The sequence below is a fragment of the Petaurus breviceps genome, unplaced genomic scaffold (assembly GCF_028583685.1).
Source record: "Petaurus breviceps papuanus isolate PSGF00001 unplaced genomic scaffold, PetGlider_PUasm1.0 37, whole genome shotgun sequence".
Taxonomy (NCBI): domain Eukaryota; kingdom Metazoa; phylum Chordata; class Mammalia; order Diprotodontia; family Petauridae; genus Petaurus; species Petaurus breviceps.
This window is the reverse complement of record NW_027186296.1, coordinates 100,649,159-100,672,144: the sequence shown is the minus strand read 5'-3', so window position 1 is coordinate 100,672,144 and position 22,986 is coordinate 100,649,159. Positions and strand designations below refer to the sequence as shown.

The following is a 22,986-nucleotide window of genomic DNA, read 5'->3' as shown; positions in this document are numbered from 1 at the left end:
GTAGAGGAAGGCTCTGAAGCCAGATATTGCTAACTCCAACTTCAGAATGTTATAACCATTATACCACACTCTGACTGCTGAACATCAAGTTCCTTCACTGTATGTGTTTATTGTACTTTAAAATAGGTGCCATGAACATTTTTTCATGCTAGATTTTATTTTGCTTTAGCATCAGTGATGCTAGCTTGTATCAGTTTAATTATTACCTTTTATCTAATCTCCCCCTTGATCAATGGAGTATTTGTAAATTAATGGGCCAACAGTCATCAGGATACAGTCTGTGGTCCCAAAATGGGTTATTTCTTTCTGCTAAATGACTTGCTGGAATTAAATGCTTAACTTTAACTGTATTGGGCACTCCAATCAGTTATTCTAACCAGCCCATATTATTCATAATTCACTGTGCTATGAAACATGATTAAAAACTTATTCTACATGTTAACAAGAAAACCAGGCAGGCTTTTTTTTCAAGTCATTATCTTTCTTTACATTAGGCCATGGCCCAACAATCTTACCTTAAAGCTGAAGCTTATCTTTATTTATCAGGCAAAATACTTTATCAAAGGTCTCAATACTCCTTAAATTTGAAATTCAAGTCAATGAACTAAACATAACTTCTACTTTTTTACAAGTCCATTCTGGCTGTTATGCTATAGAAGTACTAAAGAAACCAAAATGAACAACAAAGAAGAGAAATTCAATCTGACTGGTTTACTAGCTAGTCGTTACAATGTTCAACCAATCTGGGAAAAAAAAAAAAAAACTAAATTTAAACTTAGGCAGGTGAGAGAAGGTACTAGGGAAGAAGGAAAAACAGGTGAATATATTTTCCCAATTCTGAAAGAAGCATGCAACATAATGAAAAGATGCAGCAACTTCTAAGTTATCCAAACTAATTTATTGACAATTCAAAATGTGACATATTTACAAGAAACAGCACAAATTCTAAAATAATTTAACAATTTTCATAGATTTATAAAAGTATTGATAAATATTAGGAGACCCTGACAATTATCAACCACAAGAACATTTTCCTATGCTAATGAACTACCACAGTAGTTCTATAAAAAGTCCCAAAATGGAGCTAACCTTTTGCCTCCACCAAATATGTCAAATTGCCAATACCGAAATATACTAAAATGAACATGCAAGGTAAAAGTTGTACCAAAAAAGTTAAGTTCAGGTCTAGAATGAAAACTGTTCTTCACAGGTATGCTTTCAGAAATTTTCAAAAATAACTACTAATTTTGATACATCCGTTAGACTATTTTAAATTGCTTTAAGAGAGTTCAATTCTGTAATTAGCTTTCATAGGCATTTGCCAAGAGAGATGTAGCATGGCACAGAAAGCTGGCCTGAGAACTAGAAGGCCTGGGTTCAAGTCTCACCTCTCTCACACATTCTGACTGGTGACAAAAAGCAGTCACTTACTTTCTCAGGGCCCCAAGCAGTGAACTCTAAGGCTATAAACTGGAGAACAGTTGCTGATCTGCACTGGTAGAGGAACTGTGAATTCTCCATACCAATGAAATCACAGGTCTGGACCAAAAAAATAAAATTTAAAAAAATATGACAAAGAAAATGAAAACAGTTTAGAAGTACAACTTTTATAAATGTTAGCTTATGAATAAAAAAAACCCTCGATAATGGCATCCTCTGTCCATTCTGATCTTTAAATTATTATACTTAATTCTGGCATTATGAAGATTGTGACCCTCAGTCCAACTATTTTAGTAGAAAACTTCAGTATCTCAGACAAGAAGTCAATTTGGAAAAATGAAAAGAGACCCACAAGACATGTTATCTACTAATTTGCAGAAAACAAGCTACTGCAAAATGGCAAATTTTAATCACAAAAATAGCAGCACATAAAATTCAAGATTGTTTGGTTAAAGCAAATGTTTTAAAAACTGAATCACAAAATGGAACATGCTCAATTTAGATTTACTATTAAATATCCGAAATTTAAAGATTCCTTAGAAGTATTGTTCATATTTATGACATTGTATAATATAATGTATATCCAGAATTCAGTTTTAGAAATGTACATATTGCACAGCTAGGAGATATAATATCAGTACTCTGACATCCCTAGCATAAGAATTATCTTAAATAGTTTAATACAAATTATACTACTCAAAAACAATCTCATCCCAAGATTTTAAAACAGTAAGGTAGGGTCATGAACACATTGATCTCAAAATGTTTCAAAACAAAATGAGAAAACACAGGCACTTTAAATATAGATTATCAGTGACAAAAGTTACAGGTCACAATTGAATGACTAAGAGAGGTTCATCAATTATGTCTTTACATATAAACTTGAGGTCTTTCACTGATCCAAATATAGAAACAAGAATTATTCACAAAATGTTAAGAAAAATCAAATTTCTCAAAAAATTCATACCAAATAATGTAATTTTCAACACTGAACAAAGCAAGGCCTGATGTAATATAAAATGTATTTAGTTCAAATGTCTAGGATATAATAGTTTGAGTTGCCATTTTTTCCCTTAACCAATCCAACCAAAACCCTTATAAAGATGGTCCAATTAATACCTGATGTGCAAAAGTTACCACTCACCTTAAGAACCAGTGCATTAAAAAAAAAGAAAAAAAAGGTCTAATTTTCAAAATTATCAACATTCTAAAGAAAATTTTGCAGCACCACAGACTTAAGATGCAAATGATATCTTAGTCTGGTAACTTTTCAATAGATAATGCTGATCAATCAAAAGGCATGGATACTGAAATACTTAAGAGGCATTCACATCAACCTTTTATTTTAGAAGATCACTATAAGGCCAACATAACCCTTTCCCCTCAAAAAATGAATGTTTTTAATTTGGCATATATGAAATTATCAAATTTTCTAAGAGTAATTTAGGCAAATATTTAATCACTCAATAGAGAACATAAAACATTTTTATTTCTTAGTAGGTGCTTACATCAGTATTTATTGAACTGAATTTAGATCCTTGGTATTAAAACACATTCTTAGTATTTTAAGAAACTGGTTCTAGTTTGGCCATTCTCTAGGTTACCTGGGATTACCAGCTTATAAGAAAAACACGTTAGAGGCAGTATATTTCATGTAAATCTTCCCCAAATCTATTTTACCCTCTCCCTTTCCTTCTCGTATCATCTTTGGCTAGAAGCCCCTATAAAAAGAAGTCAAGCATTTAACAAGTGGATCCTTCTCTTCAAATGCTTCCGTTCTTACACATCACTAACTGGAAGGCTTGCGTCGTCCAGGTCCACTAAGTCATTCTCTCTTTCCTGAGGGCCACTGTGATACTGAGGTTTCGGCACGGCTTGTACAGTCACTTTGGAAGCTGGTTCTCTTGGAGTGAGAGTCTGGACCTTGAAGTTCCCTGGCTTGGCCTTGGCAAGAGATTCGTAAAATCCTCGCTTCTCCATGGTAAAGCTTGAGCCCAGAGAGTTGTTGCGAGAGGCTGTGGAATGTGAGGTGGCTGCTGTTGCATTGGCAGAACGGAAAGCATAGTTGGATTCTGAAGAACAGTTGGAATGCTCCTGTAAAAAAAAAATAGTATCAGTCAAATACTTTCATTAGTAACAAGGCAGTAACTCAGTGTGAGACTGAAGAACAAAATGCACACAGACACACATACACACACACATACACATAAAGCGAAGCATGAGCCATGACAGCACAAATAAACAGGTGCTTTTCTAAAGCAAGGCATTTTTAGGGGTGAGTATACAGCAGTGAGAGCCAACAACCATTTCAGCTAAGAAATCAGCTACATATATATGTATATATCTCACTAAAACTGGTCTTGTCAGCTCAAGAAACTTTAAGAATTTTGCCAATTTAAGCTGTTCTAATTAGTTAAGTGTTCCATTGATAACTGAAAAATGTATTTTAATGGGAGCCTAACAGAATGATCTCATCTAAATAAAAACACTGTATCCTAATTTGATGATGGGAAGTATATTCCACACAATGTTATAGGGAAAAAGATTCTTTGTAGTTCTACATAAAAACAGAGACTAGAGAAATAAAATTCCATTGCTTCATCAAATAGGAATCACTAGCTGTTGTTTACTGGTTTTTTAAAAAAAGGTGATTATTACTCGGCAATCTGATTCACTGTGAGTTTTTATTTCACTTACTACTAGAATTATTATGTATCCAGATATACATATATATTTAAAATGATAGAGAAGCATATACATGAAATGTTTATTCAAACAAATTTCATACATTTCTTACTGAAGTTCATCAGTGAATATGCTTAAATTTGACATTCAATTGGCTAAAACTATATAGCTTAAACATACTCTGTTCATTAACAACACTCATGTCTTTGAAAACAAAGGGATAATAAAAATTTACTCAAATATTAGTTTCCATATGATGGCTCATTTAATCTTTTAAAATGTCATGCAGATTTTTATAATATTCAGTTTATCAAGTGTATGTGCATGCATGAATTTGCACATATCTGGTTATTAGGTCAGAAGTGAATGAGATATAAAGAACAATGTAAAAATTGGAACTCTCATTGGAATTCATTAAACTAATTTTTACATTAATTGCTTTTTAAACTCTATCACAGTTTATGTTATCAAGATGTACATTTTGTATATCCTAACGCATGGATTTCTTCCATCACTTGTCTAAATTTTTTCCAACATATATGAAACCTGGTTAGTGTTGACAAAAGCAGTTATGATAACTGCAAGAGGTAGTTTAGTTTAACTCAACTTTCTATGATAAGTGGTGAGTAGTGTGTAAGTCCTAGCCCTCTGTTAAGAAGGCAAGTTTATATGAGAGCCCACATACGTGCTGCATTCACCAGTTCTTGATGTATACCTCGGTATACAAGGATTCGACAGCCTTCTGGCCTGCCGCATCTGGAACACAGTGCAAAGCTAAGATTAGAGTTAACCTATACTTAGGAGAGGGAGGAAAAGAGAAAAAGTGTTGCTGAGAGATAGGAAGAGCTAGAATGCCCAATCTGCCCCCACCACAAAGCACAAACACCCTTCTCCAATTTTTCCTTGCCCCAACACCCATTGCTTTTGCAGAAAGACTCATACTTCAGTGCTGAAAAGTTCACAGGGAATATATTAGGTAGTTAAAAAAATTACTACCTACATAAAATTCCACTTTTATATTTTAAAAAAGCTATATATCTGATGACTTGAATGTTGAAGAACAAGCAAAAACTGCTTTCTAAGTACTGATCTGTTTGTAAGAAAATTACCACTACCAGGAAAATAAAAAACTCATACTTAATAAACATTTGAGCTGAGATCAATGCACGATAAATCTACATATAAAGGACATGACACTATAAAAATTCCCTAGACTGGGGAATAGTATTTCAAGAACAGTTGAGAAACTCTCTTTCAAAGTAGAGTTTAGACTTCCTAATCATTGACTAAATCTTATTCTTTGCTTACACAGGTTAAATAAATACTTGAAAATTTACTACGAATAGAAAATCTGGGCTGGGCTTTTGGGGTTTTTTTTTTAGTGTTTTTGATGGGGGGGGGGAACTCATGCTGTATCTTTTAGTACTTAAGCAGTATTTGAGGCTCTAGACTAAATTTGTCTCTATGCATTATTAAGTCTATTTGAAAATAAGATTTAAAAAAAATTTTTTTCTAATCACTGTAAAGGCTACCTACTAGGCAAACCTATTTGATTTAGGCAAAGAACATTATACCCTATGATACTGCCAAGTAAATATAGTCATATGTTACATAGCACAAAAATAGTTTAAAATTATCACTATGAAGAAGAAATTCTTCTTCTGTATATAGAAACTGAGATACCCCACCCCTCGTCTTATGGATTTGGATACTGACTAGATAGTGATGAAAATGCAAACTGACTGAAATATTCTATCCAAGAAGACTCTACTGGATAAATAATTTTCAATTTTCTTCATGAACTTAAGGACATATTAGGGCTAGACATGCAGCCCAAAAAAGTCACAACAGATCCCCAAAACATTTCTGTTGAATTAATTTTTTAATTCACACAATTACATTGGAAGACTCACAAATCTGCCAGTATTTGGATCAAGATTCAGTACCTCTACCATAGAAGATAGAGATCTCAGGACACATGTAAACTGGTCCTCAAGATATTAAAAGATCCCTAGTAGTAAAAATGTCTTAATTCACACAATTGATCAAATGAGTTGTAAGTTTTCAAAAATCTGAAAAATGATTTTATGCTAAGAATTAGTTGGTTGCACTAATTTTATAGCTATTAAAAATTTTATCCTAAGACTTCCTAAAATCAATAGACTTGGGAAAACATGTTTTCCTGATTGTGCATTTAGGACAATACAATGCACACAAAAAGGTACAAATACATAACACTAACATGAAGCATTAAATTAGAAATGCATTATTTTTGCAAGTCTAGTTGGTATGACAATTATCATGCAATATACTTTACTATAAGAGGAAGACAAGAAAGATTAAGAGGAAAGAAAGAATATACAACTTCATAAAATGGAAATAAACCTTGGAAAGCAATAAAAGCTCAGAAACATACAGAAGTTGCTGATCTTCCAGGTCCCCGTTGCGCTACTATGGCACCAGAAATTGCTTTAATCCAATTATGCATTTCCTCTGGACTGTCAGCCTAAACGAGGAGAAAAGGAAATATCTTATGTTTTTTTCAAGAGAAGCTTCTATCTTAATAAAATATGAGCTAATTTAGATTGTGTCCTTATCAAGTACAATAATCAAAAGATACTAGAGCAACAGCCCCGAAGTTAGAACCCAGGAACAAATCTAGTCCTGTTCCTGAACCTGGAAAACCCTGGACAAGTCGTCCCCATCTTTGTGCCTCAGTTTCCTCATTTTTAAAATAAGGAGGCTGTGTGAACTACTCCCATCTCTACATTACCTTCTGGCTTTCCATGCCAAGGCTCTGCAATGGTAATGAAATTTGAAGCTCCTTTTGTACTGCTAAGCTAAAGCACCTAGTTCAAATTAAGCCTCTGTTAAAGAAACAGGAGGTAGGAACTCCTGTTGCTGATGTAGCAGAATGGGCTGAACAGAGAACCCCTGTTGCTGACATAACAGGAAGGGGCTCAACAGGCAGGAGCAACACTGTATATAAGGAAAAACCCTGACTGGGAAAGTCAGAACTCCTTGGGATAAGCTAAGCAGAGGTTGAAGCAGCTGCTGCCAAGGAGGATGAAGAGGAAAGGCCCAGGCTGGAGAGAATGATTTTGATTTTTGGGAACCTGGGTGAAGTGATTTTGATTATAGGAACCAGCTGGAGCTTCTGCTGGGGAGCTACCAGCTTCTCCTGGGAGCTGCCCAAGACTGAGGAATGTGATATTGGTACTTTGTATGAAGCTGTTTGTGGCTTTGTTAAGCCTTGACTTCCCGGGGAACAGAGACTGTGAAGGATTTAAGGTGGACTGGACACTCTGAGCTTCAGCATGGAACAGGAACAGCACGGAGAGATGGATAAGGAACTGGGAGTTGTCTGCCTTTGAACCCAGGTGACAGTTTGGTGAATCCAGGTAGGATCTGGGACCATGGAAGAGGATCCAGCAAATCTGAGACTACCCCGAGTCAAGCTGAAAGAATACTTACTTGGATACTGTGTACTGACTGAGAAGACTGTCATTTACTTGCGACCGAGGGGTATTTTATACTAAGCCTTAAGAGAGTGCTGAGTAGTGACTGATATTGTAACTTAGTGTGCCCCAGGAGTGAAGAACTTTGACTATTGTATTTTGTGACCCTTAAGGGGGCGCCTCCATAAGGATGACTGAATGATTGAGTTACTAAGTGATGATACTTTGTTCAAAACTGTGTGAGCACTGTGGTGAAAACTACATGGCCATTTTTTGTGATAAGTTGTGTGGACGCTGTATTTTGATTATCTGTGATAACATGTAACTTTGTGAATGCTGTTCCTTGATTTAATGTGAATGTTTTGCTCCAATTTGTTATTCAATGGAGTCTTCACTATACCATATAATCAGAACCTTAAAAGCTGTTCACAACAGCATTCTTCTGGAAAACTGCTCATGCTTGGCTTTACAGGCTTTCTTCCCTAATTTCCCCCAAGCAAGGGGATTACTATTCTAAGTTCAGATCCAGAGAAGTGAGTCACCACAGACCTAAGGGCAGGGCAGGTGCATAAGCACATTTTCAGATAACTTTGTTATCACTTAATGAATTTCTTTAGTGCACAATAATGAGTACTCCACCACTATGGATTTTAACTTCTCCAGGCCTGCCCGTTTTGTATTACTTTTATCCATATTCTCCAGGAAATCTTGTATAGGAGATTCATCCATTTGCTGGACTGGGCATTCCTCATATTATCTGTATATTGTGCAGATACCAATGAAACTTTCAGTTTTTCTTTACTCACTCTATATAGGACTGGTACATCTATTTTGAGTCATAAATTTCTCCAATGGCACTTTTTAAAAAAAATATATATTTTATTGTTCCCCCAGTTAAATGATAAAACAATTTTTTACATTTTAAAAAATGTTTTTGGGTCATAAAGCTAGGCTTGAATTCTGCTGGTGGCCTGCTGAAGAGACTGGATAGGGAAATGTACACCTAGTCTTCCAAACTCACCAGGACATGCTTATCTCTTCCTGTTCATCCCTCCTGAGATGCATTTTTGGAAGCCTCACAGAACATAACACTACCCTACCTCTCCAGCGGGCCTCTCCCTATCAGAACAGAGTCATTCCCATGTTAGCATACTCCTATCCTCTTACTTTCCCCAAAAGCTTATGTAATTTTGAAATTAATTGTTCATTAAGTATCTAGTAAAACTTACTTGTAAATCCAATTGGTCTCATGTTTGTTTTGGGGTTTTCCCCCCTCTGAGTGCTCATTTATGGTTAGCTCAATTTCTTTTTTCTGAGATTGGGTTAAGTCCTCGTGTTCTGTTGATCTGGGCATTTTATATTTTTGTAAATACTTATCGATTTCATTTATATTGTCAGTTTTATTGGCATATGATTCTAATAATTATTTTTTTCATTTGCTGTAAATTTACCTTTTATATTTTTTCATTCTGGTAATTCTGTTTTTCTTTCAATCAAATTATATATAGCTAATGGATTCTCTTTTCTTTTGCTGTTATGTTTTTGGGTTTTTTTAACTCCTAGTTTTATGAATTCAATAGTTTAGGGTTTTGTTTTGGTTTTTGCTTTCAATTTTATTTTCTATTTTCTGGACTTTTACTTTGGTGTTTAATTGGAGTTTTATTGCTTTCCTAATTTTTTTTAGTTGCATGCCCAAATCACTAATTTGTTCTCACTAATGAAAATGTTTAGAAATATTAATTTTCCCCTAAAGAATACTTTGATTGTATCAAAAAAATTTTGTTATGTTCTTTCATTGTTGTCATTTTCATTATATGAAATCACTGATTTTTCCATGATTTGTTTTTGGATGCACCCATTTTAAAGGATTAAAATGGTCTCCAATGAAGTTTTAACTGTTTCTTCAGTTTCCCTTTATGAAACTTAATTCTTATTGCATTATGCAGCACATAAAAGATGTTTAATATTTATACTTTTCTGCATTGCTTTTTATGTTTTGATACCAGCTTAATTTTGTAAAGGTGCAATAAACAACTAAGAAGTAGTTATGTTTCTTTCTAGGCCCATTTAGTAACCACTGGAGAAGCAATAGATGTTAATTTTTCCAAAATTCTACTCAGGTCCTTGACTTCTTTCTTATTTTTTGGTTAGATTTATCTAAGTCTGAAAGGGTCTGTAAAGTGAGATTCCTCACTATTATAATTTTACTGTCTATTTTCCCCTGTAATTCATTTAACTTTTTAGTATTTGGGAGCTGTTATCTAAATACTTGAATGCAAAAATTTTAGTATTAATATTAATTCATCATCTATGATACTTTTCAGCAAAATGTAGTTTCTGTGTTTATCGCTTAATTCTACTTTTTGCTGTCGACTTGTCTGAGATCATGATTGCTAAACTTAACTTTTTTAGTTCAACTGAAGCATAACAGATTTTGGTCTGGCCCCATGTTTTACCTCTGTGTGTCTTTGTTTCAAGTGTTTTTTCTGTATACAACACAAATTGGATTCTACTTTCCAAACCAATTTTATGGAAGAGTCCATCCCATTCATATCATAGTTATGATCATTAATGCTATGCTTCATCCTATTCTTCATTCTATTCTCATACTTTCCTTTTCCTTTTTCTACCTACTCTTTGTAATGAAGGTGATGAACAAGAAATATGCTAGAAGTAATCTATTTCTGCTCCCCTGCTTTCCCTCCCTTACTTTTCTCTTTCCATCATTCCTCTTTTTCTTACTCAACCTGAGCCCAATCACAGGTTCTTATCTTTCTTTCCTCCTTTTAAAGCCTTTGTTGAGACCTATCTCTCTGTATTTAGTATTTGCTTCACTTAGGACTAAAGTCTCCCTTAATCTGCACCTCACCTCCCCTTATTTCCCTATTGAAACAGCTTTCTTCATGCCATTCTGGGTATATTCTCTGCTCATGTAACCATTTCATATGACAGTGAATTCCAGTGTCACCTGCTCCTCTTACTCCTTTCTCCTAGTCTGTACAGACTTCTACTTGCATACTGAAATTATGTAAGATAACTTCCCCTTTCCATCCACCCCCTCAAGTATAATCCTTTAAGCTTATTAAAACATAACAAAATATTCCCAAGGCTCTTCTAATTAGACTTCTACAAGCCTTGCTGATGAAAGGGCTTTAAGGGGACACAAATATGTAGCATCTCCTCCCTACATCAGAATGTCAACAATTCAATTTTGTTTAGTTGACTACCATGTTCAAATTTCAAAGTTTCCATTCAGCCCTGCTTTTTTCGTTAGGGATGCTTAGAAGTCCCTTATTTCATTAAAAATGATTTCTTTTCTCCTACAGGATAATACTGAATTTGCTGGGTAAAATATCTTGGTTGTAGACATTTTATCTTTTACACTATGAATGTAAAATTCCAAGCTTCCCACTATTGTAAAAATGGTACCTGCTAATCTCATGTGATCTTGATGGTGGCACCTAGCTAAAATGTTCCTGATTCTTCATTTTAGAAGTTCTTTCAGAAAATGACTGGTAGAGTCCTTCTATCTTCAATCTGAACTCTAATTCTATGCAATCTGGGAAATATTTTTTAATAGTAATTTTTTTAATACCCTGTTTGGACTCTTTTTTTTCCCATCATGGCTTTCAGGTAGTTCAGTGATTCTCCTTGTGGTTGGACCCTGATTCTGATGTAGTCCAACTTTTCTTCCTTGATCTATTTTCTAGGTCAGCTACTTTGTTGAGATATTTTACATTTTCTTCTATTTTGTTTCATAGTTTTGACTGTTTTAATATTTCCTGCTGTCTCTAAGAGTTACTAATTTTATTTAGTCCATTCTAATTTTCAAGAAGTCTATTGCTTAAATAAAGTTTTGGATGTCTTGTGTCAAACTAGTAATTCTCTTTCCAAGTCTTTCTTCCACAACTCTCATTTCTTTTCTAATTCGTTCCCCTAGCACTCTCATCTTATTTATAAAAATCATTTGTAATTCAAAAAATAAAACATTCCTTTTTTATTGTGAACTTCAAAAGTGACCATTTTAGTACAAAAAAAGGTACTCTACATATGAAATTATAAAATTCTGTTATGTGCTGTCTATTTTTTTTTCCATTACATTTTGGGGAGGGGGTGTCTCATTTTGTTAAATTTAACTTTAACACAATAGCTTCAACACTGCTCTATGCCCCCTTCTGAATTTTCTATTGATCTCTTCTATTTATTTTTTAAAAATGATTAACTGATGCTATTTTCTCCCTCTGCTTCCTTTCCATTAGTGTCACAGGGCCTGGGACCTAATGGGTATTGTATAAATGCTTATTCCCTTTCCTTCCCCTATCTTCCCCTCTTTTATCCTATTTCTCTACTTGGAAAAGAAATCAAGAGTGTGCAGGCTGAGTCAGGTCCTAGACTGCTCTCCATCTGCTCCTTATGGCAACTGATTTACATTAGCTAAACTTCTCTAGGAAATGTAAGAATCTATGTTTGTTCTTCCATTCACTTCCCATTTTAGGGGGTCAAAAGGCAGTTTTAAAAGTACAGACTGGAGTTACTTTGATTGTGTGCCCTTTCTTTCTAATTTTTATTCTCCCTTCTCATTTTACATTAATTTTGATACCTGGTGTAACAAGTCAGTACTTTAACTATACAGAGACAGCTGATTCAGGAATGATTCCAACACAAATAAAGAATCATTTTCTCTCTACTAACATGATCAATTTAATTTTTACATTATTTGATTCTTGCCATGTCCCATACCTCCCACTTCTTACTTCTTTTCAAATTTTTTTAAAAGAAATAATTGCAAGCCTCTTACATAGTATATAAGCCTTTGGGCTTTTCTTGTTTCTTACTCTAGAACCACATTTTTTCATCATATTTTTCACCATCATGTCTCTATGCCCACTTCTGCATTAATATGGAAAGTTCTATCAAGTTCTTTTATCTCTAAATTATTTGAAATGGGTATTAGCAAATAAACTGCAATTATTTTAATGATGGTCTTTTTGCAACATAAGATAACTAAACAGGGGTGACTAGTTGGCACAATGAGTAAGAGCGCCAGCCCTGGAGTCGGGAGGACCCTGGATCGGTTCCAGCCTCAGATGTTTAACACCCACACAAAATAATTGGCCTTGTAACTTTGGGCAAGTTACTTAACCTCAATTGCTTTAAAAAAAAAAAGATAAACCAAGAAACAATAATCAATTACCCTACAATGTTAAGGTAATTAACTCTAATGTCAATCATAATTTATCATAAAATTACAATAAAAGGGAAAATGGAAAATTAAAGGCCAATTAAAAAGTGAGCAAAATAACACCAAACATTCCAACTTAAGAAAAATAGTTTCCAGGACTTATGAATCAAGTTATCATTAGGCAGCAAAGGAAGCACAAAATTCAAATTCTAACATCATTTTTCCCATTCTAATGTAACTTAATTTTATTAATAATGGAAAGATTATTTTCTCCTTAAGGATTCAGCTCAAAAACAACCTTCCATATAAAATCTTTTTCTTGTATTTGTGGAGTGCCATTCTTTTACCCCACAAATGACATATTTTAATATATGTATTATCAAATTAATACTACCTTCTATTTTCTTGTAGAATCTCAAAATAATTGTCTCACCTGCACAAAGAAGGTTCTAGACGTTGTTACAATTTCAAAGAGATTGTCTCTCATCATTATGTCACTGGGAAAACAAAAGATCCAAATGCATTTACAGTTGATTCTTCATGCTGCTCATCTTTCTTCAAGTTTCAATAAGTATATAGAAACCAAGACTTTTAAAAAGAAAACTTCCTTAAGAATAAACAAATGTCAACAATCAAAGTCTTAGATAAATATAAATAAACTGAAATTAGTAACTACTATTTCAACTTTATTTCAGTTTTTGTCTTGGGGAGAAGGGGTAGGAAATAAGTTTTTATAATGTGCCAAGTGCTTTACCAGTATCTCATTTGAAGAACAGAAAGTTACGGCACATTTTTTATATTACATTTATGATGCAAATAAAAATGCTTATATTTAAGGACCTCAGTTTTTAAGTTGTTATATAAGTTCTTGATTATCTGTGTGTGTGGCCCAACCTGCTGATTAAGCATACCTTCCTCCCCCTCCTCCATATGTCAGTTTCAGTTTCAAAGCTGTTTCCTATTTTATTCTTGGAGAAACATCAGCAGAGATGACAAATTATTCAAGCAAGCCACACTTGCAGTGTCTATGAGTACTAAACATAACCTAAAATATCAAAATTTTCAAATCAAGTTGGCTAATTATAGACTATTCTTATTAAAATTATTTTTCCTAAGAGTTTAAATAAGTTGAAAATAGATTTCTAGTACTTTGTTTTGTCATGAAGATCACGGAAAAATCTAATCCTTCAAATATTATTTTTAAAATAGATATAAAGTAAGTATCTCAACTATAAACAACTAAATGATGTAACTGATAAAAAAAAAAGTTAGCAACTGGCTATCACAATCCAAAGACACATTCCCTATTCAATTGTGACAGAACTTTTGAACAGGGTTTTTAAATTAGTACTGCTCACCTCTGTTTACATTCTTGGACTTTATGAACCTCCTTAAGTGGTATTATCCGGAGAGGTTCCTTTTCCTGCCAAAAAAACATGTAAACCAACACATTACTTGTCTTTTAAGATCATGTTAAGGGTTAGTTATTTTCCTTGGGAATCTATATTAAAACTCTGATAATCTTATTAGCCATCCAAAATATGATCACTACAAATCTAATACAAAACTTCATGTTATATAGGAAAAACTGGCACATTATTCCTCACATGTCTTACTGAAAGCCTGGCTTAATTTTAATCTATTAAATTAACTAATTAGGGTTTTTTTTTCCTATTACTCTGAAAGACTTGAGAGGAGAACAATGCAATTATAAGTCACGATTCCAGAGGACTGAAGATGAGGCATCTTATCCACCTTCTGACAGAAGAGATCCAGAACACTTTTAGACAGTCAATAAAGGAATTTGCTTTGCTTTCATGAAAACTACAAGAGTTTTCTTTTCTTTTTTTATATTTTCCTTAATGGGGGGAAAGGAGTAGGAGAGAAGAGAAAATAAATGCTTCTAAATTTTAAGAAATTATTTTAAAAATTTAAGGTTCTTAAAAAAATTTTGAGTATTGCAAACTTAAAATAGTAATTCCCATCAAACAGGCTTATATTATAATACATTACAAATATGTACTACCAACTAGAATTAAGAGTCAAAAAGAGATCTCAAAGACCTGGGCTGGTCATGTGAGAGGGGGGTAATAGCCAATGGATAGTCCACATGCTCCACAGGAGGCCTCATGATATCAGGAGAAAATGAGGAAGGTCCCCACAATGTTGAATGGACCTCTAGTGGCAAACTTACAGGAGGACATTGAAGAGGAGAAAAGCAGTCATAGATAAGCAGCAATTCACATCCCTGAAGGGAGTCTCCACACTGGTGCGCTTAATCAGACTATCACTGCAGGGTAGTCTGTGTTTCTAAGCACTTTTCTCCCAGCAATCCTGGGAGGTTAAGTAATGTCGACACTATCCCCACTATACATTTGTGGAAAGTGAAGCTTGGTTAAATGCCGTGCCCATTGTTACCAAAGTAGGAAACACCAGCAGCAGGGCTCAACCTCACACTTCTGATTCTACTGTTTGTAGATGTTTCTTTCCTTTAAGCACACGGAATTGCGTATGGTGCATTTCATAGGACTACAAGCATGAAGTGCTTGCTGTAAGTCCTATGTAAACGTGAGATAGTAGTATTACTTTGTCAAGGAATACTGACCACCCCACTTGTTTACTGTGTTAAATTCTAAACTTAACTTTTTTTTGCTGCAAGCCACACATTACTTCTAAAAATCAGCTGCTTTGACAAGGTATAAACCTACTTATGTTTAAACTGAGATATTAAGATATTTCCTAAACATAAAAAGCATAAACTAGCTATTAAATAAGTCAGTAAATCTCACACTACGTATTTTAAAATAAGATTAGCCAAGTATGTCAAAAGATAGTTTTGGTTTTTGGTTAACATGTCTGAAATCAAACAATATAAACATCTCATAAGAAACAGCAAAGAACTTAAAACGACAAGGGAAAGCTCCAACGCTCTAATATATATTTCATCTATTTTTTCCCCATATAGATTTATGGACCGGAAAAAAAAAAGGAAGAGGATAAAGAAGGCCACATAATTCTTGTATCTGGTGTTGGCTCCCAGTAATAACAATGTTTTTTTTTCCTTCTGTGAACTTATTATATCGGTTTATCTTTCAAGTGTGGCTCTTCAATTCTGTTTTGGTTTGGATCTATTATTTTATTGGCATAGGGAACTCCATTGTAAAAATCCCCCTCATCAAAGGAAATTTACAAACTAATGTATAATTTACAATGTTAGAGAGCTAAGTAGGAGGCACTGGGACTTGGTCATGGTCACATGGATACAAAGTATAAGAGAAAGGCCTGGAAGCTGGCTCCTCCTGGCTCTACCCACTCACTATACTTATGCCATCTTGCCCTTTTTGCTTTTATGATCCCTTTACCAGATACATGATATAAATAACATTGGCAAAATACATGCAAATAACAACACTCAAAAGTGTTATACATTATTCAGGAGGCCAAGGGAGCACAAGAAATAAGAAGTATGGCCATTACAATACAGGGATAGGGATTAGGACTGACTATAAATTCATGGTACAGGGAAAGCCTGGGAGAAGGAATTCCCTCTCCCAAGGCAAGTTGGCACCCTCTTTCCAACTTATCTAGAGCAGTGATGTCAAAGTCAAATACAAAAGGATCGCTGCAAACCCATACTGACCATCACATATTAACAGTATCTATGTTGTACTGTATTTTTATTTTGTTAAGCATTTCCCAATTACATTTTAATCTGGTAGAGTTTGGGGGGTCTAGAGCACTGAGAGGTTAGAACTTGCTGAAGCTCACAAAGCTATGATGGGTTAAAAGCAGCATTTGAACCCAGCTCTTCTTGGCTTCAAGCCTGACTCTTCCACCATGCCAAACTGCCTCTCTCTTTCTAAATAAGTTAAAAAAAAAAAAAACACATTTTTGTGTCACAGACTTCTCTTCTATGCTGTCCAATGACACCTATGTACCACTTCTCAAAATAATGTTTTTAAATACAGAAAAGTTATTGCAATAAAAAAGTAAATCTACAGACCTTGTGAAATCTATCTACAGAGCCCTCCAAGGGGACATGGCCCTCAGGTCAGGAACGCCTGCTCTAAATATTTACTTTTTACATAAAAATTTGTGATGGGGAAACATACCAGCTCAGATTTGAAGTAGCCTATTGTATTTTCATCCAATTGAAAGTATCTTCGCTTCCAGTTCTTCATCTACCGAAGATGAAAACAAACAGTAAGACTTCTGTTTCTAAGAATGTCAAATGTTGATGTTCATTTAATTATTCTGATATGAACACAAAAGTCAGAAATACCAAAGGCTTGAAAAACTTCTCTATTCCCACTTAGATACAAATGATATCTTTCATGTTACATCAGCCTGAAGTTTTAATAAAACTCAGAAAAGTACAAGAATGCTGGCTTTCAGTTCCTGTGATACAAATGATTTAGAGAATTAACTGAACTGGAAATGTGATGGGTCTTCCAAACTTTAATAAGCAGATTCCCTCCACCTCCTCTTTCCTCACTATATACAACTGGAACAAGTACAAGAAATTAAACCACTGGGTCTTCAGTTTTTCCGTCTGAAATATAAAACCATCTACTTAAGTTACATAAAGGAAAGGGTCCGTTTCTTATTTTTCTTTGAAAGCCTCCCTATGAACAGCACAGTGTATTACATATAATGGATTTTCTGGGTATAGTAATTCCTGGCCTGGCTACAGAGAAAGGAAAGAAGTATCAGGCCCCTGACTCTTCCTACTGGTCCCTTTCCCTTAGTGCCTACACAGTACTCTAAGGCCAAACCCATAGTGATGTTGCTAACAGACCTGAACTCATTCATCAACTATTAACAAAGTCTTCCCTAGTCATTATTTTCCTATCTCAAGGATCCTGAACTCCTCAGATTCCATTATTCAAGTCCTGTTCTCCATCATCTACTGTACAGTCTCTTTGTTCCTATCTGTCTCAACCCAATTCCCGCCAATGCCCACTCTGGGGCTACCCATGATTTCTAATATTCCCTCTGAAACATCCGTTACAAAGCCAACAAATTTGCATTCATCTTTAATCTTTTCCTTCCCCACACCTTTCATTTTCCAGCTCTCTTCTGATAAGCACTGATCACACTTCTACTCATTTCTCCTCTTGGAATACTCCTTGCTCCCCAGTGCTATGTCTCCCTCTACCATCATCTCTCAGCACCTTCTCCTCCTTTGAGGTTTCCTCAACCCACATCTACCACTCAGAACTCCCCTTCTCTATTCAATAAGGGAATGGCGCAGTGTCTCTCACCCCCCAACTCCTGTCCTCATACTAGAGGACTTCAACAAAATATGCACTGACAACTCCCTCAAACACCAAACCTCACAGATTCTCAACTTAGGACTTCTTGCCATGATCTAGTTCTATAGACCACCTCAGCTACAGAGATGGTCATACCTCTGATCATCACCTACAAATATAATACGGCCACATTCGTGAACTCTAATATTCCCTTACCTGATCAGTCTGTGACCATTCTACTTCTCTACCACAGATCCCCAAACCTCATTCTTCCTCTTCACCATGACCTCCAATCCCTCAAGCCTTCTCAGTTCTTTCCCAGGCCATCACTCCTCCACTAGGCTGCACTCTCCTCCCTTTCCCATATGTACCTCTTAATGAGTCAGTTCAACACTTCACTGCCCTCTTTCCCTTGAGTGCTTTGTCTCCATATCTTGTCATTTATTTTGCACTCCCAAGTCTCAGTCCCGATTACTCCCACCATCTGTGGTCTTCATTCCTAACTCACACGCTGCTGGTAAAAATCATGAACCATTCTACTAGATCCATCACAAATTTATACTACATAATCTCGAGTGGGCCTTCACTGTAGTAAAGTAATCCTATTTTATTTTTTTTAATTTTTTGGTCTTTATTAATTTGTTTGTTTACTTTTAGTTTACAAGATTCAGTTCCACAATTGACTTTCAAATTTTCTCATCCTCCTTCCCCCTCCCCCCACCCCCGCCCCTGATGGCATATAATCAAGTATAAGATCTGCAAATACTTTCACATTAGACATCAGGTTATAAAGAAGGATTGTATCAGATGGAATGAACAATGGGAAAGAGGAAACAAGAAAAACCAAACAAGAAAAAGAAAAAGATCAGGTAGTTTGCTTCGATCTGGATTCAAACTCAGTTCTTTCTAGTTCTTTCTCTGGATATAGACATCTCTCTCCATCAGGAGTCTTTTGGGGTTGACTTATAACCCTGCATTGTATCCTATTTGTCTCAGCTGTCTCCTCCACTCAACTGTGAGATGCTTGAGAGCAGGGGCCATCTTCTGCCTTTTGTATCCCTAAAACTTAGCACAGTGCCTGACACAGAGGAGACACCTAATCAATGTGTAATGACTAATAAATGTTAGTGTTTATAAATCACTTTAAGGATGGCCAAGCCCTTTATGTTATCTTGTTTAACTCTTACCACAATCTGGTAAGGTAGGTGCTATTATTAACCTCATTTTATAAATAAGAAAACTGAAACTGATAGGTTAAAAGACTTGCCAAGGGCTTCACAGCTAGAAGTGCTAGAGGCAGGATTTTGAACTCAGGTCTTCCTGATAGCAAGTCAAACATTATATTCAGTGTACCGACTAAGTGCCTAACGTGCTGGAAGGATGTGACCTGGATCCAGGCTCTTCATTACCATGAAAGTTAAAACTGAAATTCTAAACTTATTTCACCTGTACCTTTTCGTATTTACTGACTATTGACCAAAACAACCTCAATAATTATCTCTTGAAAGAATATGAAGAATACTATAGGGACCTTTTTTTTGCCCCCCCCCCCAAAAGTGTGATTAAAAAGTACTGCTTAAACTTTGCCATTAAATTCAGGACAATAAAGGTCCCCCACTTAGAACTGGGCAGATTTTTGAAAGAAAAATCTGCTTTGGCTCTCTCTTTAGTGTCTAAACTAAAAGTGGAGCAGCTTCCTTTCACCCAGCCCCCTGAGGCCCAGCACTGACCCAAAGAAAACACTCTTCTCCCTTGTGTCCTCCCAACACCCAAAGACCACAACACCTACAGACCTTCCTACTTCCTCTCTGCAGTACTATTTGGGTCCTTGTGCCTTAAAGCAGAAAGACAAAGGAGAAAAAATTCTGTTCAACTTAAAAAAAATAACTTGGATGAAGAGTGTGGGATAAGATCTACCAGTATAAAGGGTGTTCATTTCGAATTACCATCTCTACTTAGAGCAGGCTACTTAATTGTAATTACTCACCACTGCCCCCTGTTTAACACAATAACCAGCTTTGATAATTGCATTATCTGGAGGTGGCTTAGGAGTCAAGTAAGGAAGATGGCTTTGGGACCGTTTCAGATTATTCCTGTCAATACTGTCACCAGATTCATTTACTTCTTCTCTCTAAAAATGAAACAAATATGAGGGAGAGGTTTTTTTTGGCTATACTTATTTATGGTACAAAAGTATTTTCATACATGTTTTTAATGTAATAGAACATTCCTTAAATCTCATCTCAATTTCATTCAGACGTATATCAGATTTTAGGTTAAGATTTTCCCAGTTAACACATTACACATACCAAGGGATATTACACCCTAAAGAACCCTAAACCTCAACATGGGGCCTTATGCCATTCTCAAAGGTTCCTATATATTTCTTGATCCAGAAAGTTCATCATCATCCACATAAACTTCACGTGAATTATTTAAAAGTTTCTCATCTCTTCATCCATCTCCTTTCTTAACATGGTGGAGAAGAAAGAAAAAATTAAAATTAAATAAAAACAAACAAAATCTGTTCACTTTATGTATTCAATTAGAGCCAGTTTAGTTATCTTTTAAAATGACAAAGTTGGACTTCTTAAAAGCTCCTTCCACAGACTCCAAAGAACTGTGACTGACATACATCAAAATCCTTAATTCTATTCAAAATGAAAACATTCAAGAACATGAAATACTCAAACTTCCTAACACAAGTAGAGACCAAAAAACTCTTTCCTCCTAATTTAAAGCTGGACAAAATGCAAAGTTGTTAGAAGTTTAGTCTAACTGCATCTTTAAATCTGTGAGAACATATTAGCTCACATTTTTATAGAAGATTTCACATAATCTTGGCCTGATCTGGTCCAAACCCTGGAGAAGATAGGCAAGTATAAGAATTCTCTATTTTAGTCACTCTCTCTCCCCTGTCAAAAGACCTTCAAAATCTAGTATGTAATAAAACTTGAGTTATTATGGGATTTCCAAAATTCTAGGCCTCCAAAGAGTAAATGACACTTTTCCTCTCTTTTTCATGGTATATCATGAAAGAATATTAAAATATCAAGATTGGCCAGGTCAAACAACCCTTTCTAAATCTATGGTTTCTCCTGAGCTCTAAAGCATGTTATATGCCATGAAGCAATACAAGGACTTTAAGTTACTGAATATAATTTAAAGAAAATATTCAATATAAGTGATGAAACAATACAACAAACATCTAGAAAATAAAAAGATCATTAAGTATACATATCAATAAAATATACAACAACCATCCAGATATGAGGATCATTAAGCACTTAGAATATATATCAAAATAAAAGAATTTTCCAAGCATTCCAAAACATACAGTTCCCAAAATCCTTCTGAGGCCTATTATACCCACACTTTAGAAGAGATGACATTTCTTGCCTAGGAACAATTACGTCTGTCAGAAACAAAGTTCAGGGCTTTCGTATCATAGATTTTCTTCATTTAAACATAGTGAATGCATTCTTCAAAAAAACAGGCTAAAAAACAAAATCTCCACTATAATCTGCAATGTACACAAATCTTTTAATAAGATGAGGAACAACTAGCTAATTTTATATTGGTATTATAAAATGAATTCAGAAACTAAAAAGTCATAGAGAAAAAAGTATTATTAGCTTCAGGCTATTTACCTGAGTTGGTGTTATAATGGGTACACCACCCACAATTTCTGTCCTGTAAGACACTTGCTTTTTTCCACCTGGAGTTTCAACTTGTCGACTTAAGCTATCAGAATGAGACTGTGGATCTGATTGCTTTGGTACCTTAAAAAAAAAAGTCATTATGAAAACAATATTTTTCAGCTAGAATTTTTAATTAGTAATACATTCCTTCAGTCAAGTCCTACACATCATGAAATGAAAGTAATGTGGGGTTCTCAAAGGACGCCAGCAGAACGCAAGCTAAACTGCATATTCCAACAATTGACTAAATGCCTATTCTTGGTGGATGAGCCTCATTAACATCTTCTGAGATGTTCAACAGTAAAAGGTTGGTCAACAAGAGATGATTTTTTTTCTATCCTAAGCAATTCACAGCAACTATTTGAAAAGGTACAGAGTCCTCATAATCTTGCAAAATTAATAAAGTCATAACTTCTTGAAGGCACCTAGATGATGCAGTGGTGTAGCCACTAGATGGGGCAAGTAATTTAACCTGTCTGCCTCAGTTTTCTCATCTGAAAAATGGGGATGATAATAACATATATGTCCCAGAGTTATTGTGAGAAAATGATAAAATTTGTAAAGAGCTTTGCAAACCTTAAAGCGCTGTATAACATTTAATTATTATTATACATTTTCATATGATAAAAATACATGACAAGGTATATTTAACATTATAGAATATTTTAGAGGAATCTACTCAAGGAGCCTTTTGGATTGGGGGGAAGGGAGTTATGATGGTGGAATAATAAAAAATATTTACATATCTTTTTAAAACAGTGAAAAAATGTACTCTAAAAAAATTCTTATTCAGAATTGAGACAAGGGGGCGGCCAGGTGACTCAGCGAGTAAGAGCACCGGCTCCAGTGTTGGGATGACCTGGATCAAATCCGGGCTCAGATACTCAGCACCACACCCAGATATAACTGGCCGTGTAACCTTGAGCAAGTTACTTAACCCTTATTGCTTAAAAAAAAAAAAAGAATTGAGACAAGGCAGATAAATGAAACATTTTATAATGAGTATGAAATTCATTCTTAAACTGAACCATAATATAATAGCAAAAGCAGAATTTGGCAATTAAAATACAACAAACTTCCAGAGGTGCTGAACAGGTTTATTCTTATTTAGTATTTTGTAGGGCTGTAGTCTCAAAATAAGCCATTCTAGTAATGGAACCCTCAAGTAAATACAATTACCATCCATGCCACAAATGAATAGCATGTGCAAGTTGGAAGAGAATTTCAGAGTTCATCCAGGTTCAAGGAAAATGAAGAAACTGAAG

General features: G+C 35.0%; 1 protein-coding gene across 6 annotated transcripts in view; it reads right to left on the bottom strand.

The window, feature by feature from the left end:
• Positions 1–876: 876 nt before the first annotated feature.
• PLEKHA1 (pleckstrin homology domain containing A1) overlaps positions 877–22,986 on the bottom strand; it is a 76,881-nt gene continuing 54,771 nt past the window's right edge. For 3 of the 6 annotated variants that reach the window (XM_069099153.1, XM_069099148.1, XM_069099149.1), the window contains exons 6-12: positions 21,671–21,802; positions 20,008–20,151; positions 16,878–16,946; positions 14,124–14,188; positions 13,199–13,262; positions 6,542–6,631; positions 877–3,534 (exon numbers count right to left, since the gene is read on the bottom strand). In XM_069099153.1, the coding sequence (XP_068955254.1) occupies positions 3,220–3,534; positions 6,542–6,631; positions 13,199–13,262; positions 14,124–14,188; positions 16,878–16,946; positions 20,008–20,151; positions 21,671–21,802 (879 nt within the window). In that variant the 3' untranslated portion in view covers positions 877–3,219. Of the gene's footprint in view, positions 3,535–4,810; positions 4,882–6,541; positions 6,632–13,198; positions 13,263–13,341; positions 13,373–14,123; positions 14,189–16,877; positions 16,947–20,007; positions 20,152–21,670; positions 21,803–22,986 lie in introns of those variants that run through there. The other 3 variants (XM_069099150.1, XM_069099151.1, XM_069099152.1) reach the window with 3 other exon arrangements.